At 42.1% G+C, this 20,098-nt stretch overlaps 1 protein-coding gene across 2 annotated transcripts in view; it reads right to left on the reverse strand.

The window, feature by feature from the left end:
- Positions 1 to 17,986, reverse strand: part of CNEP1R1 (CTD nuclear envelope phosphatase 1 regulatory subunit 1) — a 28,269-nt gene extending 10,283 nt beyond the window's left edge. The window contains exons 1-5 of one of the 2 annotated variants that reach the window (XM_060185587.1): positions 17,846 to 17,986; positions 16,748 to 16,819; positions 10,053 to 10,126; positions 4,227 to 4,336; positions 4,049 to 4,103 (exon numbers count right to left, since the gene is read on the reverse strand). In XM_060185587.1, coding sequence (XP_060041570.1) covers positions 4,049 to 4,103; positions 4,227 to 4,336; positions 10,053 to 10,126; positions 16,748 to 16,819; positions 17,846 to 17,870 — 336 coding nt within the window. In that variant the 5' untranslated portion in view covers positions 17,871 to 17,986. The remainder of the gene's footprint in view (positions 1 to 4,048; positions 4,104 to 4,226; positions 4,337 to 10,052; positions 10,127 to 16,747; positions 16,820 to 17,845) is intronic. The other variant, XM_060185588.1, reaches the window with a different exon arrangement.
- Between the last annotated feature and the right edge of the window lie 2,112 nt (positions 17,987 to 20,098).

The following is a 20,098-nucleotide window of genomic DNA, read 5'->3' on the forward strand; positions in this document are numbered from 1 at the left end:
ACCATTAAGCTAGCTAGATCATATAATGGTTATGCAAAGAGACTTGGATGCCTGAGGCTCTAAAGTCCCAGGTTTATTTATTTATTTTTTATTTAATTTATTCATTTCCTTTTGTTGCCCTTGTTGTTTTATTGTTGTAGTTATTATTGTTGTTGTCGTTGTTGGATAGGACAGAGAGAAATGGAGAGAGGAGGGGAAGACAGAGAGGAGGAGAGAAAGACAGACAACTGCAGACCTGCTTCATGAACCGCCTGTGAAGTGACTCCCCTGCAGGTGGGGAGCCGGGGTTCGAACCGGGATCCTTATGCCGGTCCTTGTGCTTTGCGCCACCTGCGCTTAACCCGCTGCACTACAGCCCGACTCCCAAGTCCCAGGTTTAATCCCCAGTACCACCATAGAACAGAGGTGAGCAGAGCTCTGGTAAAAGAAGAAAGGGAGAGAGGGAGAGAGAGGGGGGGGGGGGAAGGAAGGAAGGAAGGAAGGGAGGGAGGGAGGAAGGAAGGAAGGAGGAAAAACGGTAGCGGCAGGCAGTTGAGTACACTTACACAGCTGTTATAATATACAAAGACCTCGGCTCAAGTCCCTGGTCCTCATCTATAAGGGAGAAGCTTCATAAGCAGTAAATAAGTGTTGCAGGTGTCTATGTCTCTCTTCCCTCATGATTTCTGTCTTTATCAAATAAATAAATAAAATATTTAAAAAGAAGAAAAGGACTCCACTTGTGTGAGACCCGGGACTTGTCTTTTTATCTACACTATCTCAACTCATAACTATCTCAATTACATGTTGTCTCACTTAGTGACTGCATACAGAATCCCCTATTAAACACACAATTTCTGTACTGTGTTTTCCACTAGAATTAAACTCCACAAGGACAGGGACTTAGTCTAGTTTATTATTTCATCCCAGGCATATCACGTAAGTCTTGGCAGACAGTAGGAACTCAATACATGTTGAATGAAAGTATTAATAACACTCATGAGTAAATCTTTACATATGGACATCTAGCTTCTTTCAGAAATATTCCTATAAGTGGCATTTTGGAATGTGTGGTCTGAGGTATATGTGCAGTAATAGCCATGAATTGGCTATTGTTGAAAATGGCCAAGAAAAATATGTAACTAAAACTTAAAAAAAAAAAAAAAGCAAAAGGAAAAAAGAAAGAACAGTGGCAAGAGGTTTCAGCAGGTAGTGCACAGGATTTGTAGACCCGACGTCCCAGGACCTTGACATACCACAGTGGTGCTCTGGCCACTCTCAAAAGGAAATTTATCTTTTAGGAATAGTACCAACTGAGTATTATGTTTGCACCCAATATCATGTCTTGTATTGCACCCAATATCAAGCTTGTATTGATAGAGCTGCTTCTGGGTTCCTATAAAGTGGCTGTACTACAACCTATTTGGCCACTCACTCTCTATTGAGAAGTGTAAAAGTCGCTTTTATTTTTTCATCACTACAAAGGACTTTGCAATAAATGACTTTGTAACTATCTCCCTGAATACATATGACACCCCACACACTAATGGGAAATTTTAGAGAATAATTGAAACTGCCTACAAAATGATTCTATGTGTACTCAATGTAAATTCATGACTTCCATGACTTTTTTTTCCTCCAGGGTTATCACTGGGACTCGGTGCCTGCACTACAAATCTACTGCTCCTAGAGGCTATTCTTTTCCTTTTGTTGCCCTTGTTATTATTGTTATCCTTACATTGGTCCTTCCTTGCACTTTGCACCATGTACGCTTAGCCCATTGTGCTACCACCCAGCTCCCATTTCTATGACTTTATCTTTCCCATTTAGAAGTTATCTCTTATTAAGAATCAACAGGTCTTTAAATATTTTGGATCCAAGGGTTAGGTAGTGGTATACCCAATAGAGTGCACATTACAAATTGCAAGCAACAGGGTTCAAGCTGCTGGTCCCCACCTGCAGGGGATGGGGAACTTCTCAAGAAGTGAAGCAGTGCTGCAGTTCTCTCCTTTCAATTTCTGTCCCTAGGATTAACTAATATTTTGGAGTCTTTAGAATATTTTCTTTTAAACACCACTTAATTGCTTGTCCTTTGCCGTACAAACAATTCAGATGTCTGCAATACATACACCTCCTTTTGTGAAGACATTTTTCTATACTCAAGACTTTTAAACAATCTCGTTTTTTTTTAATATTTATTTTCCCTTTTTGTTGCCCTTTTTTGTTGTTGTTGTAGTTCTCGTTTTTTTTTCTAATGTTTTTATAGTGAAACATGTATACCTTTTTAATCACACAGATTTTATCTGGAATTTGCTTTTGTTATTACTGTTAGGATTTTTGACTTTCTCAAAACTGGGGTCCCCATACAAGCACAACTCTCAGAACACTTCTTTTATTCAGAGAGAGGGAAGGACAGCACAGAGCCAAAGCTTTTTCAAGTCGTGTGGTGTTCTGTAGTGCTGGTGCTCAAACCTGGGCCATGGCAAGACACATGTCCTGATAAGCTGCCACTACAATTCTAACATACATTTATTTATGGCACTAGGGTCTTGTACATATATTATTCCACTGGTCCTAGACCTAGTTTTTCTTCTTTTTTCATTTCAGGGGGGGAGTTGGAGGTTCCTCTCCTTGGTGCTGTCCATGGTGCTTCCAGGGATAGAAACAGGTCCTTATGCACAGTAAGGCATGTACTCTACCTGACAGGTCAATCTCCAAGGATCCCCCCCCCCATGTCAGCTTATATTCTTGATGTGAGCCAGATATCTAAATTTATTTTTTTCCAAATGAAGAACCAGTTGTCAACACTAAGAACCTATTTTCTTTTCTTTAAATTCTTTCTTCACACTTGAAAAACTATTCTATCTTCTACTAATTTCTTTTTTTGCCTCCAAGTGCCTGCACCACTGCTCTTGGAGGCTATTTTTTCCCTTCTGTTGCCTTTGTTATTTAGTTATTGTTGTCATTGTTGTTGGATAGGAAAGAGAGAAATAGAGAGAGGAGGGAAAGACAGCAAGGAGGAGAGAAAGACAGACACCTGCAGACTTGCTTCTCCGCTTGTGAAGTGACCCCCTGCAGGTGGGGAGCCGGAGGCTTGAACCAGGATTCTTATGCCGGTCCTTGCGCTTTGTACCATGTGTGCTTAACCCACTGCGCTACCACCCAGCACCCCCTTCTACTAATTTCTAAAGAAAAAAACTGAAATGTTCAAGTCTTTATTCTCTTCTCATAGGTACAGTAATCTTCTGGCCCTAATTCTTCTTACTGCCCACTAGGGCCTGTGTCTGTTTGATTCCACTGTACTAATATACTAATACTTTTTTTTTTTTTGCTTGTCTGTTTAATTTTTGATAGAAACAGAGTGAGGGGAGTGTGGACAGGGAGGTGGTGCAGTGGGTAAAGCATGAGGTCCTGAGTTCAATGCTCAGCAGCACATGTACCAGAGTGATGACCGGTTCTTTCTCTCTCCTCCTATCCGTTTCATAAATAAATAAATAAATAAAATATATTTAATAAAAATAAAGAAAGAAAAGAAAAAGAAACTGAGTAAGCGGAAACAGCACTACTGCTCCTGAAGCTTCCCTGGAAGCTGTGCCGGATGCTCCCAAATGGTAGCTGGGGGCTGATGGTAAAGGTGCACATGACATTTTATGTCCAACTCGACCACCTCAATTATAAGAACAACACTGATTACTACATACATCATAAGAGATGCTGAAATGGTTTGTTTTTGAATGTGCCTTAGAAACACTTAAGATTGGGGCTAGGCGGTGGAGTGCCTGGTTAAGCATACATGTAACAATGTGCAAGGATCTGGGTTTTAGCCCCTGCTCCCCACCTGCTCCCCACTCTTGAACAGTGAAGCAGGTCTGCAAGTCTGTCTGTCTCCCGATCTATCTCCCCTGTTTCTATCAAATAAATCAATACAAATGAAATTAAAAACAAAAGAAACATCTTCCCACTATTAATTCCAAAGAGACAAATTATTATTAAAAATGTGTTTTACTTAAGCCAAAACATTTCAGTTCTTTTACACATATCAGCAATTCCCAACAAAAGAAATACTTACATCATCACAAGACATATTGTATTCTGCTAATATAGTTCGACATCGAGCGGCTATACTGATAAATGCAGTCAAAGGAAAATTTATTATTTCAGAAGTGAATTCTCCAACAACACCTGGATCACTGGGAAGGCCCTTTCATTTAGCTCATCAAGTCAAGTTCAACCTGAGTAAAGGATACATTGACGGTGCCACTACTCTCTTGTGTATTCCGGCAAAGAACAAGCCTATTAGGGTAATACAGCTAATGGTAAAAAATGGATGATTCCACAGTGATGTCAAGAAGGACACCTGTAACAAAAAAAAGTTTGAAATATAAAAATATTAAAAATCGAGAACATTATGGATTCATCTAGCAATGATTTAATGATCTATAAAGATTTAAAACTTCCAATAATTCTAACCTACTGTACTGCTAAGCTATAAAACTGTCTTATGTTAGACCCAAGTATGAGGTCCTGAGTTTGATTCCTGACATCGCATATGCCAGAGTGATATTCTAGTTCTCTCTCTCCCCCCTCCCTCTCTCATAAACGAATCTTTAATAAATTTCCTTACCAGAATATTTACTGAACCTCTCACAATTGAGAACCAATTCAGAAGCACAAAACTAGGTTTTATGAGAGTAGGATTTGTCTTGTGCATCGATGTTCTCCCAACATCTGCAAATATATGTAATCAGTAACTATTGTTAAAAATAAGGCTCCTGATGTATTGCACCAAAGTAAAGGACACTTTTTGTTTGTTTGTTTGCTTGTTTTTTTGGGATGCGGGCATGGTTTCCTTTTAGGTCCTGGTGCACGATGGTAGAGTAGGACCTAGGCTGGGGATGAGAGAGTTTTGCAGAAAACTGAAAACTTTTACATAAGTATTAACAACTGTACTTACTGTCAATTAGCCCCATTGTTTTGATCTAATTACTGTGTTTGTTAGAGGGCTTCTTTAGGTAAGTTGGGTAAATGGCCATTCCTAATCTGATAATTATCATCTATTGCCACCGCTGAACACAAATGCTACTGTGCTGATCTCTCTCTCCTCTCTCCTCGGTTAATTCTTACATATCCTCCTCCTAAGACTCAGCTCCAGCATTACTTTTCCTCTGTGTAGAAGATAAATTTGAGTTTGGTTTTAAAGTCACACAGATTAAGGTGACCAGAGGACACTCAGCCAGGGAAAAAATGAAAGGGTTAGTAGCTAACTATAAAGAACTGAACTAAGACTTAAGTGGTCGATGGTGGTGCACCTGGTTGAGTGCACATGTTACAGTGCACAAGGACCCAGGTTCGAGCCCCAGGTCCCCACCTGCAGGGGGAAAGCTTTGCAAGTGGTGAAGCAGTGTTGCAGGTGTATCTCTGTCTCTCTCTCCCTTTTAATTTTTGGTTGTCTCTATCCAATAAATAAAGATAAAAAAACAACAACAGTAGTGACTGAAAAACAAAGGAAAAAAGGGCTAATTTCAGAACTGTACATAATCAGACATCAGCAGAAAACAGAACAGCATGCAATTTTAGGAATATACAGGGGAATAAGGGTCCTAGGATCTAAAAATGAAACAAGAGTAGGCACTAGCATCAGATTACTAGGGAACAGAAATATAGTGTAAGAAGCAGAGGGTGGGGGTGACAGCATAATGGTTATGCAAACAGACTCTCATGCCTGAGGCTCCTAAGTCCCAGGTTCAATCCCCCACACCACCATAAGCCAGAGCTGAGCAGTGCTCTGGTGTTTCTCTGTGTCTCTCTCTCTCTGCATCTCTCTAAAAAATAAAAGAATTAATAAAAAAAAAAAAAAAAAGAAGCAGAGAAGACAACACAGTCTGGGATAAAAATTATCAAATGGGGGCTGGCAAAATAGCTAACTCGGGTAGAGTGCTGTTCTGCCATGTATATATGCCCTGCTGTATTAGAGGAAGTTTTAGGGCATGGTCTTCTCCCCTGCCACCTGCCCATCTCTCTCTAGAAAAAAAAAAAAGTCATCCTGGATTAGTAAAGTGATTACCACTCCCCGCAAAAAGTTTCCTTTTCTTCCTTTAAAATGTTTACTTATTCCCTTTGGTTGCCCTTGTTGTTTTATTACTGTAGTTATTATTGATGTCATCCTATCCAAATAGGACTGAGAGAAATGGAGAGAGGAGGGGAAGACAGAGAGGGGGAGAGAAAGATAGACACCGCCTGTGAAGCGACTCCCCTGCAGGTGGGAAGTCAGAGACTCGAACTGGGATCCTTACACCAGTCTGTGTGCTATGCACCACCAGTGCTTAACCTGCCGCGCTAATACCCTACTCCCCTATTTTATTTTTTTCAAATGGGCTAGCAGACAGAAACAGACTTGAGCTCAGGACACCTACTCCTGCATTCTACTCTTACAGAGTAGAATCTTAATAGAGACACACAAATGTTTTAAGAACCAAACTTATGAAAAGTGAAATTATTTAAGTAAATCTGTCAGATCAAGAAATAGATAGAAAAGATAAGGAGGAAGATTCCAGATGGATGGGAACCTAAAAAGAGGTTAAAATTCTAGAGGAAAGCCTTCTTATAACCTTTGAGGGCAGATTAATTCCCACAGGTCAGCATACATAGTACTTTATGCTCTAATATCCTATAACAACTTCATGCAAATAACAGGTTTCCCCTTAAGATCAGGTATTCATGATCCCAATTTGTCATATTCCTTCTCTCTGGTTTAATCTATGCACGTGTGTGTGTGTGTGTGTGTGTGTGTGTTATTTTACTGCCACCAGGGTTATTGCTGGGGCTCAGTGCCAGCACTACAAATCCACAGCTCTTGGCAGCCATTTTTTTCTTTTTTTTCCCTCTAATGTTTATCAGACAGGACAGAGGAAATTGAGAGAAGACAGGGAGAGAGAGGGAAAGATAGACATCTGCAGACCTCTTTACCACTCACTGAAGTGGACCCGCTGCAGGTGGGGAGTGGGAGCTCGAACCCAGGTCCTTGAGTTTGGCAGTACTGAGTTTAACCAGGTGCGCCACCACCAACTCCACCCCCCCCCCAATGTGTGTGTTTTTATTGGCGCTTAGCTTGAATTTATGGTGGTGCTGAGTATTGAGCCCAGGGGTCCAGGGACCCAGGCATGAAAAGTCATTTGCTTAACCACTAGGCTATCTCCCCTGACTACCACTGATTTTTAAGTTGGCAACTCCTGTCACAGATATACTTGCTATTAAAACTCTTATCGGGTTTGAGGTTATTAAATACTGAAATATAAAGAGCTAACCCTTAGGCTAATAGTTATATTCTCAACTAATTTAGAAAATTATATTAACTACAGAGTTTTGGGCCTATTTCAAATTACATTTAATTCTGTGTTTTATTAAGATCTCAACTAGCTGAAATCAGCTCACATTTTTCCCAATTAGAAGTCAGATTCATATCCCAAGATAGACTTTTTTCAATCTTCTAGTCATCTTCTTTCATTCTTCCCCTAAAGAGGAGTACCAAGCAGTCTTCAGATCAGATTTTTATAGATGAATCCACAGGAGAATTTCTTTATCTGCCATAAAACCCTCTGTACTAACATAGAATTCCACTTCCCTTGCGCTTCAGCTTTTACATCTCCACTCCAGTGGATAGGGAGACTACACGTGAAATAACCCTCTGGCTAGCTGAATTGCCATTTATTTTATTCCACTGTCACAAGGGCTTCACTGCTCCAAACCAACTTCTTTTCAGATAGAAAGTGGGAGACAGAGAGGGAAAGACATAGTAACACTAAGTCTTCATCTATGGGGCTCAAGCCTGGGTGGTGAGTGTGACAAAGCAAGTGATCAACTAGGTAAGCTATCTTGCTGGCTCTATTTATCTTTTCATTCTTTCCAGGGTTTCGTTGCTTCAGGTGGTCTTTGTGCAGACAGGAAGACTTGAGACAGAGAGACTGGGGGAAGGCAGCAGAGAAAAACACTATAGCACCAAAGCTTCCTCTAATGCAGTGGGGGCCAAGCTAGAGCCTGGAATGTGCATATGATGGATGATGCAAGTGCACTATCCAGGTGAGTTACTTTGTGACCCACATCTATTTATTTTATACAGTGCCAAGGAAGGATTGAATCCAGTGACTTGACTGTGCAAGGCATATGCTCGCTACCACTGAGTCGTCTCCCTGGTTCAATTTTCACTGTGTGTGTGTGTGTGTGTGTATGTGTGTGTGAGAGAGACAGAGACAGAGACAGAGAGAGAGAGAGAGAGAGCATGAGACATTTTATTGTTCCCTTTGTTGTGCCAGGGATTGAACCCTGGGACTCAATATGCTGCAAGGCATGCAATCTATAACTGAGCTTCTTCCTCAGCCATACTTGCTGTTTAAACTACTAGCCAAAGCCTTTCAATTAGATTTATCTACTGTGTACTATGAACTATCTTTCTGACCCTACTTTTCATTATGAACTTGTGTATAGTTTTTGCATATCCCATTTTTGCACTAATACACAAAGGAAAATGCCTTCCTTCCTTTCTTTCTTTCTTTCTTTCTTTCTTTCTTTCTTTCTTTCTTTCTTTCTTTCTTGCATAGCACTGTTTAGTTCTGGATTATGGTGGTGTGGGAATTGAACCTGGGACTCAGGAGCCTCAAGGAGATTCAGGAGAATCTCCTTGCATAACCATTATGCTATCTCCCTCACCCTCATTTCATAACTTTAAAAAGCTGGCTGGGGAAGTGGCTCAGCAGGCAGTGCATTTCCTGAGGACTGGGTTCAAACACTGGTATCTGCACATGACAGGGTGGGGCTACATTAAAATAAATTAATCTTTTAAAAAAAAAGCAGGAGTCAGGCTGTAGTGCAGCGGGTTAAGCACAGGTGGCGCAAAGCGTAAGGACCAGCGTGTACGGCCCCTGGCTCCCCACCTGCAGGGGAGTCACTCGCTTCATATGCAGTAAAGCAGGCCTGCAGGTGTCTATCTTTTTCTCCCCCTCCTCTCTCCATTTCTCTCTGTCCTATCCAACAACATCAACAACAGCAATAACTACAACAATAAAACAAGGGCAACAAAAGTGAATAAATATTTAAAAAAATATTAAAAAAAAATGAAAAGCTGGGAGTCAGGCAGTAGTGCAGCGGGTTAAGTGCACGTGGTGCAAAGCGCAAGGACTGGCGTAAGAATCCAGGTTCGAGCCCCTGGCTCCCCACCTGCTGGGAACAGGCGGTGAAGCAGGTCTGCAGGTGTCTTTCTCTTCCCCTCTGTCTTCCCCATCTCTCTCCATTTCTCTGTCTTATCGAACAACGACAACATCAATAACAAAAATAACTACAACAACAACAAAAAACAAGGGCAACAAAAGGGAACATAAATATTTTTAAAAAATGAAAATCTGGCACTGATTAAATTCAACAAAGCAGAATAAAGACAATAGTCAAACTGGAATATGTTAAAGTGCAAAAATCAGATATGCAAAACTACATACAAGCAGACCGAGAAGCACAGTCAGAGAGCTAGCTCAAAGCATTAAAGTCCAGGATAGTTGCCTCATGGTCCAGAAGACCTAGGTTTAATCCCCACAGCACCACAAGTCATTACAAAGTGGTACTTTGGACAAATGGGGTAACGAACTGTCTTTTTCTGGTCTATTTTTAGTAATTGCTACTCCTAATTGACATTTTCAGAGAGAAAGAAAGAGGAAAGATACTACAGCACTGAAGCTTCCTCTAGGGTGGTAGGGGATTGGCTTCAACATATGGGTCATATGTGCTTGACAAAGGAGGTGCACTATGCAGGTGAACTATCTTGCTGGCCTTCTTGTGAAAAAAAAAAATCTTTTCTAAAGAAAAAGCAATATACATTGGGTAATACTTATTAGAACCTTTGCCCTATAAGAAGACAATTTACAAGAATGTTTTTCTTAGTCAAAGTAATGTTAAGGCATTTAATTAAAATCACTACTAGTTTTAACAGGTAGCATTTGAATACAATGAACAAATAAAGCCATGAACAAAATACTACTATATTCGTTACTGCATTTAGTCCATTAAGGATTTAAAGTAAAAACTTCTACCTTTTGTGTCTCTGGATCTATTAACCAGTTCCAGGCCCCAGTAGCTGTACAGACAGACACCACTATAAGCAGCACTGATAAAAGATAAACAAGAAATTAGAAAAGAAGTAAATATTGGATACTATTACCATTAGAGTTCCTAACAAACGCCAGTCAAAGGATGTAGCACTTTATTAATGAAAAGATCACATGAGTCAAGAATTAGGTAACTTGCCACATGACCTTGAGGAGTTCTCTTAACATAGTGAACCTTAGTAATTGAGGGTGATAACTATTACTAGTCTGAAAGGCTAATGAAATCAAATTCAACAAGAACCAAGATGATAAAACTTTCATAGACTATTTTCAGTTATGTAACTCCCAATATGCTTTGTACTGATTCTACAGATCTTACAAATTAAAAAACACTAAACACCTGCTATCATTTCATTTTTTGAAATGTTTTATTTTTTATTAATTTTTTATATTTATCTTCCCTTTTGTTGCTCGGTTTTTTATTGTTGTTGTAGTTATTGTGTTATTGATGTCGTCATTGTTAGATAGGACAGAGAAATGGGGAAGACAAAGAGGGTGAGAGAAAGATAGACACCTGCAAACCTGCTTCACTGCCTGTGAAGGGACTCCCCTGCAGGTGGGGAGCCAGGGGCTCAAACCGGAATCCTTATGCCGGTTCTTGTGCTTTGCGCCACGTGCACTTAACCTGCTGCGCTACTGCCCAACTCCCTATTTATTTATATATATATTTATTCCCTTTTGTTGCCCTTCTTGTTTTTTATTGTTGTAGTTATTATTGTGTTGGATAGGACAGAGAGAAATGGAGAAGGGAGGGGAGGACAGAGACAGAGAGAGAAAGACAGACACCTGCAGACCTGCTTCACCGCTTGTGAAGTGACTCCCCTGCAGATGAGGAGCCAGGCCTCGAACCGGGATCCTTGCGCTTTGCGCCACCTGCACTTAACCTGTTGCGCTACAGCTTGACTCCCCGAAAATGCTTTTTCTTTTTCTTTTTTTAATTTATTTTATTTACTTATTTATTTATTCCTTTTGTTGCCCTTGTTGTTTTATTGTTGTAGTTATTACTGATGTCATTGTTGTTGGATAGGATAGAGAGAAATGGAGAGAAGAGGGGAAGGTAGAGGGGGAGAGAAAGATAGACACCTGCAGACCTGCTTCACCGCCTGTGAAGCAACTCCCTTGCAGGTGGGGAGCCGGGGGCTCGAACCGGGATCCTTCTGCTGGACCTTGTGCTTAGTGCTATCTGCGCTTAACCCGCTGCACTACCGCCCGACTCCCCTATTTATTTATTTTTAATGATAGAACAAAAAGACTTCAACTCTGGCTTTTATGGTGGTGCTGGGGATTGAACCTGAGACCACACTTCAGGCCTTTTGAAATCTTTTGCATATCCAGTATGCTGTCTCTCCAGCCTCTCTCACCATTTTCTAATGTAAACAAACTAAACAAAGATTCTTTTATGAATCTGATTAAAGAGTTCTGCCTTGCAGATAACTGCCTACAGTTGAAGTAAACAAAGGGCAGTGTTAGGAAGTCTGGTGTATATTAATCACTATTAGATCCCCCCCATTTTTTTTTTTTTTTTGCTCTCAGGGTTATCATGGGGGGCTTGATGCTGGCACTACAAATCCACTGCTCCTAGTGGCCATTTTTTCCATCTTTTTTTTAAGATAGAGAGGGAGAGAGAAGGATAGACACTTGCAGACCTGTTTCAATGCTTGTGAAGCAACCCCCCTGTAGGTCTTTGAGCTTTGTCCTATGTGCATTTAACCCGCTGAGTCACCACCTGACCTCACTCAGTATTAAATTTTTTAAGTGAAGGTCAGAGTAGAAATTACTGGTGGTAGAACTTAGAAAAGGTTGACCTAACACACAATGATTCAAAATAAAAAAAAGGGGGGGGGGCACCAGAAAGACCTAGTTAATATTTTGGAAATGAAGACAGTTATTTGTCATTGTCTTTAATTGGGACACATGTATTTTTTTTTAAATGTACAGATCAAATTTCAAAGAGCAATAGAAATACAGTAATTAGACCCTAATGATCCAGTATTCCTGGCAAATACTTTCAGAAAAGGCAAATCACAAAGTATCAGCCTCACTTTTTGCTAACAAAAATTTCTCAGAGCAGAATACAAACTCAACTTTTTTATAATTCCACAGTACAAAAAAATGTATATTTTATGAAAAGTAAAATTAAACCAATTAGAAGCGACTTTATACACAAGTATCTGATTAACCAAATTAAAGTCATTTATATATGTAAGTGGGGAGACAATAAACTGGAGAAAAAAGTATGTTCAGTGTATCAAGTTTAAGATCAGATAGCATCATACATATTTTAAAAGATTATTTTTATTTTTTAAATAAATATTTATTTCCCCTTTTGTTGTTATTGATGTCATCATTGTTAGATAGGACAGAGAGAACTGGAGACAGGAGGGGAAGACAGAGAGGGGGAGAGAAAGACAGATACCTGCAGACCTGCTTCACTGCCTGTGAAGCAACTTCACCTGCAGGTAGGGAGCCAGGGGCTCCAACTGGGATCCTTACACCGTCCTTAGCTTCACACCATGTGCGCTTTACTCGCTGGACTCCCGATTCTTTTTTTTAAAATACTTATTTATTCCCTTTTGTTGCCCTTGTTATTGACGTTGTTGTTGGATAGGACAGCGAGAAATGGAGAGAGGAGGGGAAGACAAAGTGGGGGAGAGAAAGTTAGACACCTACAGACCCGCTTCACCACTTATGAAACGACTCCCCTGTAGGTGGGGAGCCAGGGGGTTCTAACCTGGATCCTTATGCTGGTCCTTGCGCTTTGTGTTACCTGCGCTTAACCCGCTACACTACAGCCCAGCTCCCTAAAAGATTTTTAAGTAGCAATGAAACAAGGTTTTGGGGAGAGTCTCTAGTGTAAACCAGAAAACCCAAGTAAATAATTTTATTTGCTAGTCCTGACCAGTTAGAACTCTTACAACATATGATTAAAATTTTATAAATTAACCTCACAAACTAACTTGAATACTGTGCTACTTTATCACATGCTCAACCTGTCTTTTACCCTCTCATTAAAAAAAAAAAAATTAAAGAAAAAGCTTTGACATAGGAAAGTCCTCCAAACTTTAGTGTTATAAATATATTTTTTGCCTCTAGGGTTACTGCTGGGGCTTGGTGCCTGCCCTACGAATCCACTGCTCATGGAGGCCATTTTTCCCATTTTGTTGCTACCCTTGTTGTCATTATTAATTATTGTTGTCACTGTTGCTGGATAGGACAGAGAGGAATTGAGAGAGGAGGGGAGACAGAGAGGGGGAGAGAAAGAGATACCTGCAGATCTGCTTTACCACCTGTGAAGCGACCCCCTGCAGGTGGGGAGGTGGGGGCTCTAACCAGGATACTTATGCTGGTCCTTGTGCTTAGTGCCATGTGCGTTCAACCCGCTCGCTACGACCCAACCCCCAGTATTATTATTATTTTTTTTAATTTCTTTTATTGGGGGATTAATGGTTTACAGCTGACAGTAAAATACAATAGTTTATATATGTATAACATTTCCCAGTTTCCCCTATAACAATTCAACCCCTACTAGGTCTTACTCGACCTTCTCGTGGTGCATCCCGTGAGTACCCATTCATTGGGGAAACTGACTCCTAGCCGTCTGAATCCACATGGATCCCAGTCACTTTCAAAGCCAGCAACAAGCAGCTCCTGACAGCTTTCAACCTGACCTGTTGACTGGCTACGGAAGAAGGGCAAATGCTAGAAGAACTGAGCTATACTTAGAAAAATGCAGTTATCTTGAGGGTCAGACAGGGGTGCAGCAGGTTGAGTGCACATGGCACGAAGCGCAGGGACCGGCATGAGGATCCTGGTTTAAGCCTCCGGCTCCCCACCTGCAGGGGAGTCGCTTCACAAGTGGTGAAGCAGGTCTGCAGGTGTATATCTTTCTCTCCCCCCTCCGTCTCCCCATCTCTCTCAATTTCTCTCTGCTCTATTCAACAACAACATCATCAATGGCAACAATAATAATAATGACCACAAGGGCAACAACAAAGGCGACAAAAATGGAAAAAAATGGCCTCCAGGAGCAGGCACCGAGCACCAGCAATAACTAACCCTGGAGGCAAAACAAAATAAATTTAAAAAATGTAGTTATCTTGATGTGTGCTACTGTACCTCTTTTTTTTTTTTTTACGTTATCTTTTTCTTTATTGGATAGAGATAGAAATTGAGAGGAAGGGGAGATAGAAAGAGAGAAGAGAGACACCTGCAGACCTGCTTCATCACTTGTGAAGCTTTGCTCCTGTAGATGGGGACAAGGGGTTTGAACCTTGGTCCTTCAGTGCTAGTATACTTCCTTATTTGCAGGGAATATTATTTTTTTTCTTTTTGTGAATTGTTGTTTAGATTTCAGACAGAATAGAAAGAGAAAGAAAAACTATATAACATTCCACAACTCATAAAGCTTCCCCAGGTGTAAACTTCCATTTATTTGGTGCTGTGGGGGCGGAGGTAGGTAGCATAATGGTTACCGAAAGAGACTCTCATGCCTCAGGCTCCAAAGTTCCAGGTTAAATCCCCTGCACCACAATAAGCAGAGCTGAGCAGTGCTCTGGTAAAATATAAATAAGAAAACTCTATTTGGTGCTGTGGGTTCTCTCGAATGAAATGCTATGCACTCCACTGGGTGCATAGTATTTAATTCCTAGTCCCCAGAAATTAAAGTTTTAGTGAATATCCAAACAAAATTAAAACTAGTCCAAAGTCTTGGAGAGAGCTCACGGAGTAGAATGCACCAGCCCATTAGATGCAGGACCAGGGAGCTCTGTAGCTGATGGTGCAGTACTATACCGTCTCTTCTACCAATTTCAATTTTTTTTTTTTTTTTGCCTCCAGGGTTATTGCTGGGGTTTGGTGCCTGCACTACGATTCCACTGCTCCTGCGGTCATTTTTTCGATTTTTTTGGATAGGACTGAGAGAAGTTGAAAGGAAGAGATAGACACCTGCAGACCTGCTTCACCGCTTATAAAACAACCCCTCCCCTTGCAGGTGGGGAGTCGGGGGCTCGAACCGGGATCCTTGGGCTTAACCTAGTGTGCCACAGCCTGGACCCCCAATCTTGCTTTTTCTCAATCTGAGAAATGGCATAGGGGGCCATGCGGTGGCACACCTAGTTGAACGCACACGTTATAATGCACAAGGACCCAGGCTGAAGCCCCTGGTCCCCACCTGCAGGGGGGAAGGTTCACAATTGGTGAAGTAGGGCTGCAGGTGTCTGTTTCTCTCCCTTTCTATCACCCTCTCCCCTCTTGATTTCTGGCTGTCTCTATCCAAAAAATAAATAAATAATTAAAAAAAAAAAAGAATAGAAATGGCACAGCGGATAGTGTTATATGGATTATCTGGTATGAGGCCTTGCGTTCGATCCCTGGCATCACATGTGCCAAAGTGATGCCCTATTCTCTCTCCCCCGATCTCCGCATTAATAAAGAAATAGTTTAAAAAATAAAAAAAGTTGGACTTTGGAGGCTGGTATTATGCAAGTGTGATGTCCTAGAACTGCACTAAAAATAACAACAAATAACAGGTTCCAACACTGGTTAGGAAAACTTATTTTCTAGCTCAGACCCCAAAGAATCATTCAATTATTCACCATCAAAATCAAATAAGGGTAATTTTATAACCTTACAAAACATTAAGCTATTTTCTGTCTCAATTATAAGTGAAACTTCAGAAACAACAGAAAAGGAAAACACAAAACTTGAACTGGGTGGAGTGTACTGCACTGAAACAAAAGACTGGGGAGGGAGTGGTAGGAAGGTGTGGAAAGTCTTGGAGTACTGATATACCCACATGTCAACAACCATACTGTAAACCATTAACCTCCCAATAAAATGAAAAAAAAGAGAGAGAAAATGTTATTTCCTTTAATAAAATTTTATTTCAATACTTTGACCAATGAACAAGACTTTGACATTTTTATTGTCCTTTTTTTTTTTTTTTGCCTCCAGGGTTATTGCTGGGGCTCCGTGCCTGCACCACAAGTCCACTGCTCTTGGAGGCTATTTTTTCCCTTCTGTTGCCTTTGTTGTTTTATCGTTGTTGTGGTTATTATTGTTGCTGTTATTGTTGTTGTCACTGCTGTTGGTGTTATTGGATAGGACAGAGAAAAACGGAGAGAGGAAGGGAAGGCAGAGAGGGGGAGAGAAAGACACCTGCAGACCTGCTTCAGCGCTGTGAAGCGACTCCCTTGCAGGTGGAGAGCCGGGGGCTGGAAGCGGGACCCGAATGCCGGTCCATGCGCTTTCCGCAACGTGTTCATAACCCGCTGTGCTACCGCCGGACCCCCGTCTTGTTTTTTTAAAGCTTTTTCTTTAACCAGAGCATGGCTCAGCTCTGGCTTATGGTGGTGCGGGGGACTGAACTTGGGACTTTGCAGCCTCAGTCTCTTTGCATAACCATTATGCTATCTATCTACCCCCTCCCTTATTGTCTTTTATCATATTTGTAAAAGTAACAGAAATAAAATATTCAACAAAAAAATTAAAATTAACCACACAAGATAGTCTTTTCTTTTAGGGTGTGTGTGGGGGGGGCGTAGAGGGGTGGGGAATACCAAGTGCCAACATTGTTTATTTTTTTCCTTAAAAAAAAAAAAAAAAGAAAATCAGCAACTTACTTCTCCAACGCCCAGTGGCAGGTTGCAAACAATGAATATATTCAGTGAGTCTCCTCTCGAAAGCCTTGAGGTCTAGGTAAAAGGATTTTAATTTTCTAATTAGCCGCTTGAGGTCTAGGTAAAAAGATTTTAATTTTCTAATTAGCCGTGCGCTGCTAATGTGATGTTCAGATGACATCTGAGTTGCTCTAGCTGCTTCCGGTCTTTCTCACCGCTTACAGCGACCACCCCCCCTCGCCCTCCAGTTGACTTTGGTTACCGTGGTGGCTTTAACCATCGACCTCGACACCGCCCCCCCCCAATTTTGTGTTTCTCTCACACCAGTTGCACAGAGGCAAACTGGATGGCTCACTTGTAAAAGTTTCCTGAAACGCCCATAAAGAAAACCTGCAGCAGCAGCTCCTGCAGGCCGCCCCATAACGGGGACTTAGGGGGTGGTGATGGGGGGGGGGTTGGGGGAGGTAGAGAAGAAAATAAAAAAAGGATCCAGCTCAGGTCGAGTTTTGATTGTGGGGGAATGGGAATTTCCCATTAACAGAACGACTTGGTAGCTAACATCCAAGGGGCATTTGCGCCGAGTCGCCCACCTGCATTTCCGGGGCAGCGGAGTCGCCGCCCCTTGCCCCCCAACATGCCGCACCCCCAGGGTGGCCTGGGCGGCACCGAGCGGACGGGCAGTGGGGGGTGGGAGCAGGTGGGTGCGAGAAGCCCCCTCCCGGGAGAGCAAGGTGTGTGGGGCTGATCGCCCTGGCGGTTTTGCATTTTCAACTTGCTAAGGGAACTCGAGAGAGAAACTTCTCACTCGTACTTCGCCAGCTCCTAGGACCACGGCTGCAGAGGGAGTCCCCCCAATACAGACAAAGCCAAAGGGCACCCCCCCCACCCGCAGAGCGCACGGCGTGCAAAGCGTTTCCCAGCAGCGGCAACGAGGATGAAAGGAGCGAGGAAATGAGGGAGCGGCAAGGCGGCAGCCGACGCACCCCGCGGCCGCGCGGCCCCCGGCATCCATCCTCTGCGGCCTCCAAGCTCCGTCCGGGGCGGTGCCTCTGCACCTCCGGCCCGCAGGCTTCCGGGAAGAGCCCGGGAGCCCCATCCTACCTTCCGCTTGCTCCAGCGAGTTCATTTCGGGCGGCAGCTCAGGTCACCGCCGCGGTGTCGTCCGCATCGCAGCCCCGCGGCCCCCCGCCCGGCCCGCAGCGCCAGCTCCCACCTTTTAAACAGCTCACCTCGGCCCCTCGTCGCCCCGCCCCTCTCCTAGACTGGCTACTCTCATTGGGTGTTCTGGTGGTGACCTCATCAGTAAGACTTCATTTGAGTGGCTGGATCTTACACGGGCCTCGGGGCCCGGCGTTAGACGGCCAGCCGGAGGGCCCAAGTTGCCCTCGGCCAACTTGAAGAAACGTTTGTGCCGCCTCCTGTCCCGGGGAGGAACTGCAACCTGTCGGAGTCGCTCCTTCATTTGTCTGTCTCTCTTTCAGGAGTGATGATTTCATTCCTCAAATGAGCTGCAGGTTTGTCTGCCAGGCAGCGTCCAGATCGCTAACAAAAGACAGAAATCAACGAGCTGGTATTCCTTCTAGGACTCAAGTGGAAATAAGAACTGATTAGAATCGAAAATAATAGATTTCTTTACTTAAAGGGAGGCGAAATAAGAACTGATTAGAATCGAAAATAATAGATTTCTTTACTTAAAGGGAGACTATCGCTTGCCTAGATATCCAGCCCTTCAAGTAAACTCTTCCTTGTTCACATCAGTCAACTTCCACGAATCATGAAGAAAGCAAAGTATAAGACATAACATCTAAAAAAAAAAAAATCTGCAAGACATTGAGTACATTTGCATTTGATTAAAATGCTATGTCACTCATTCATTCCGGAATCATTCATTGCATGACATGCTAGGCACTCCTTTTATCAGCGACACAGTGATGAGCAAGAGACTAGACTCCTGTCCCCAAAGTGGAAGCAGGCAATAAACATGCAAATAAGGGATAGGTGATAGGTGGCAGGAGCTGCGGGGGTCTGGGGACCTTTGGCTTTATTACTTAGTTATTTTATTTTATTTTTTTTAACCAGAGCACTACTCAGCTCTGGCTTATGGTGGTGTAGGGGGTTGAACTTTTGGAGTCTCAGGCATGATAATCTCTTTGCATAAACATGCTTATCTCCCCTCCTACGCCTTTGATTTGAGAACCTCAAGATGATGAGGAGAAAAAAAAAATTTTTTAAAGAATAAAAAATTGACTCATAGGGAGGGTGGGAGGGCGAATAGCTCCATAAACGAAAAACTGGACTCAGCTCAGTAGTATCACATATGTGTGAGGTTCTTGATTCATTCTTTTGTACACAGTATTGAAGACGAATAAACAAAAAATTACACATATGTGTATCTATATGTATGGCCATGATTAAAAGAGCTCTGTCAAAAGATATTAGGAAATTGAACATAGAAATAACACTCATAAAACATTTTACAACATAGTGAAGTGTGATTCATCCCAAGAATGCTAGATGGTTTAACATCAGAAAATGAGTGGAAAGGGACTGAGCAGCGGGACTCCAAGTGTATGTTACCACGTGCAACCACCCAGCTGCAAGACCCCACTTCCCATGGCTGAGTGGTACACAGTTCAGTCTTTATTCATGTGGAAGGCAGTGCAATCTAAGCTATCTCTAATCACAATCTTGTCCTTATATATCCTGAGGCCGAAGAGTCAGGTCCAGAGAGGATGTACATAGGATGGGGGTGGGGAGAAGGAAAAAGCGTGCAAAACAGGATTAAACCAAAGCCCTGGAGGCAGGGTGGTGCTTAGTTAACAGTGGTTATGTAAATAGAATACAATGTTAAGCAGGGGGGATTAAACCAATGAAACAGAAGGGGTCTTAGAAGCAGAATTTAGAAGCACACCAACAAGACAGAATCAGAGAGCGAGAGAAACAGAGACAAAGATACACCACAGTGCTGTTCTACCACTCAAAAAATTTCCCCTAATGCCACATATAGTGCTCCCTTGTGGTGCTTGGTGTTCTGACTTGGGTCCTGGCTCATGGTAAAGCATGTGCTCTATTGGCTGAGCTTTATTCTAGTTCCATTGCCTAAAAGGTATTATTCTTTTCTTTTTTTTTCCTTTTTTATTTATTTTTATTTATTTATTTATTGGGGAATTAATGTTTTACATTCAACAGTAAATACAATAGTTTGTACATGCATAACATTCCCCAGTTTCCCATTTAACAATACAACCCCCACTATGTCATTTATCATCCTTCATGGACCTGTATTCTCCCCACCCACCTACCCCAGAGTCTTTTACTTTGGTGCAATATGCCAATTCCATTTCAGGTTCTACT

Source organism: Erinaceus europaeus, chromosome 2 (assembly GCF_950295315.1).
Source record: "Erinaceus europaeus chromosome 2, mEriEur2.1, whole genome shotgun sequence".
Taxonomy (NCBI): Eukaryota; Metazoa; Chordata; class Mammalia; order Eulipotyphla; family Erinaceidae; genus Erinaceus; species Erinaceus europaeus.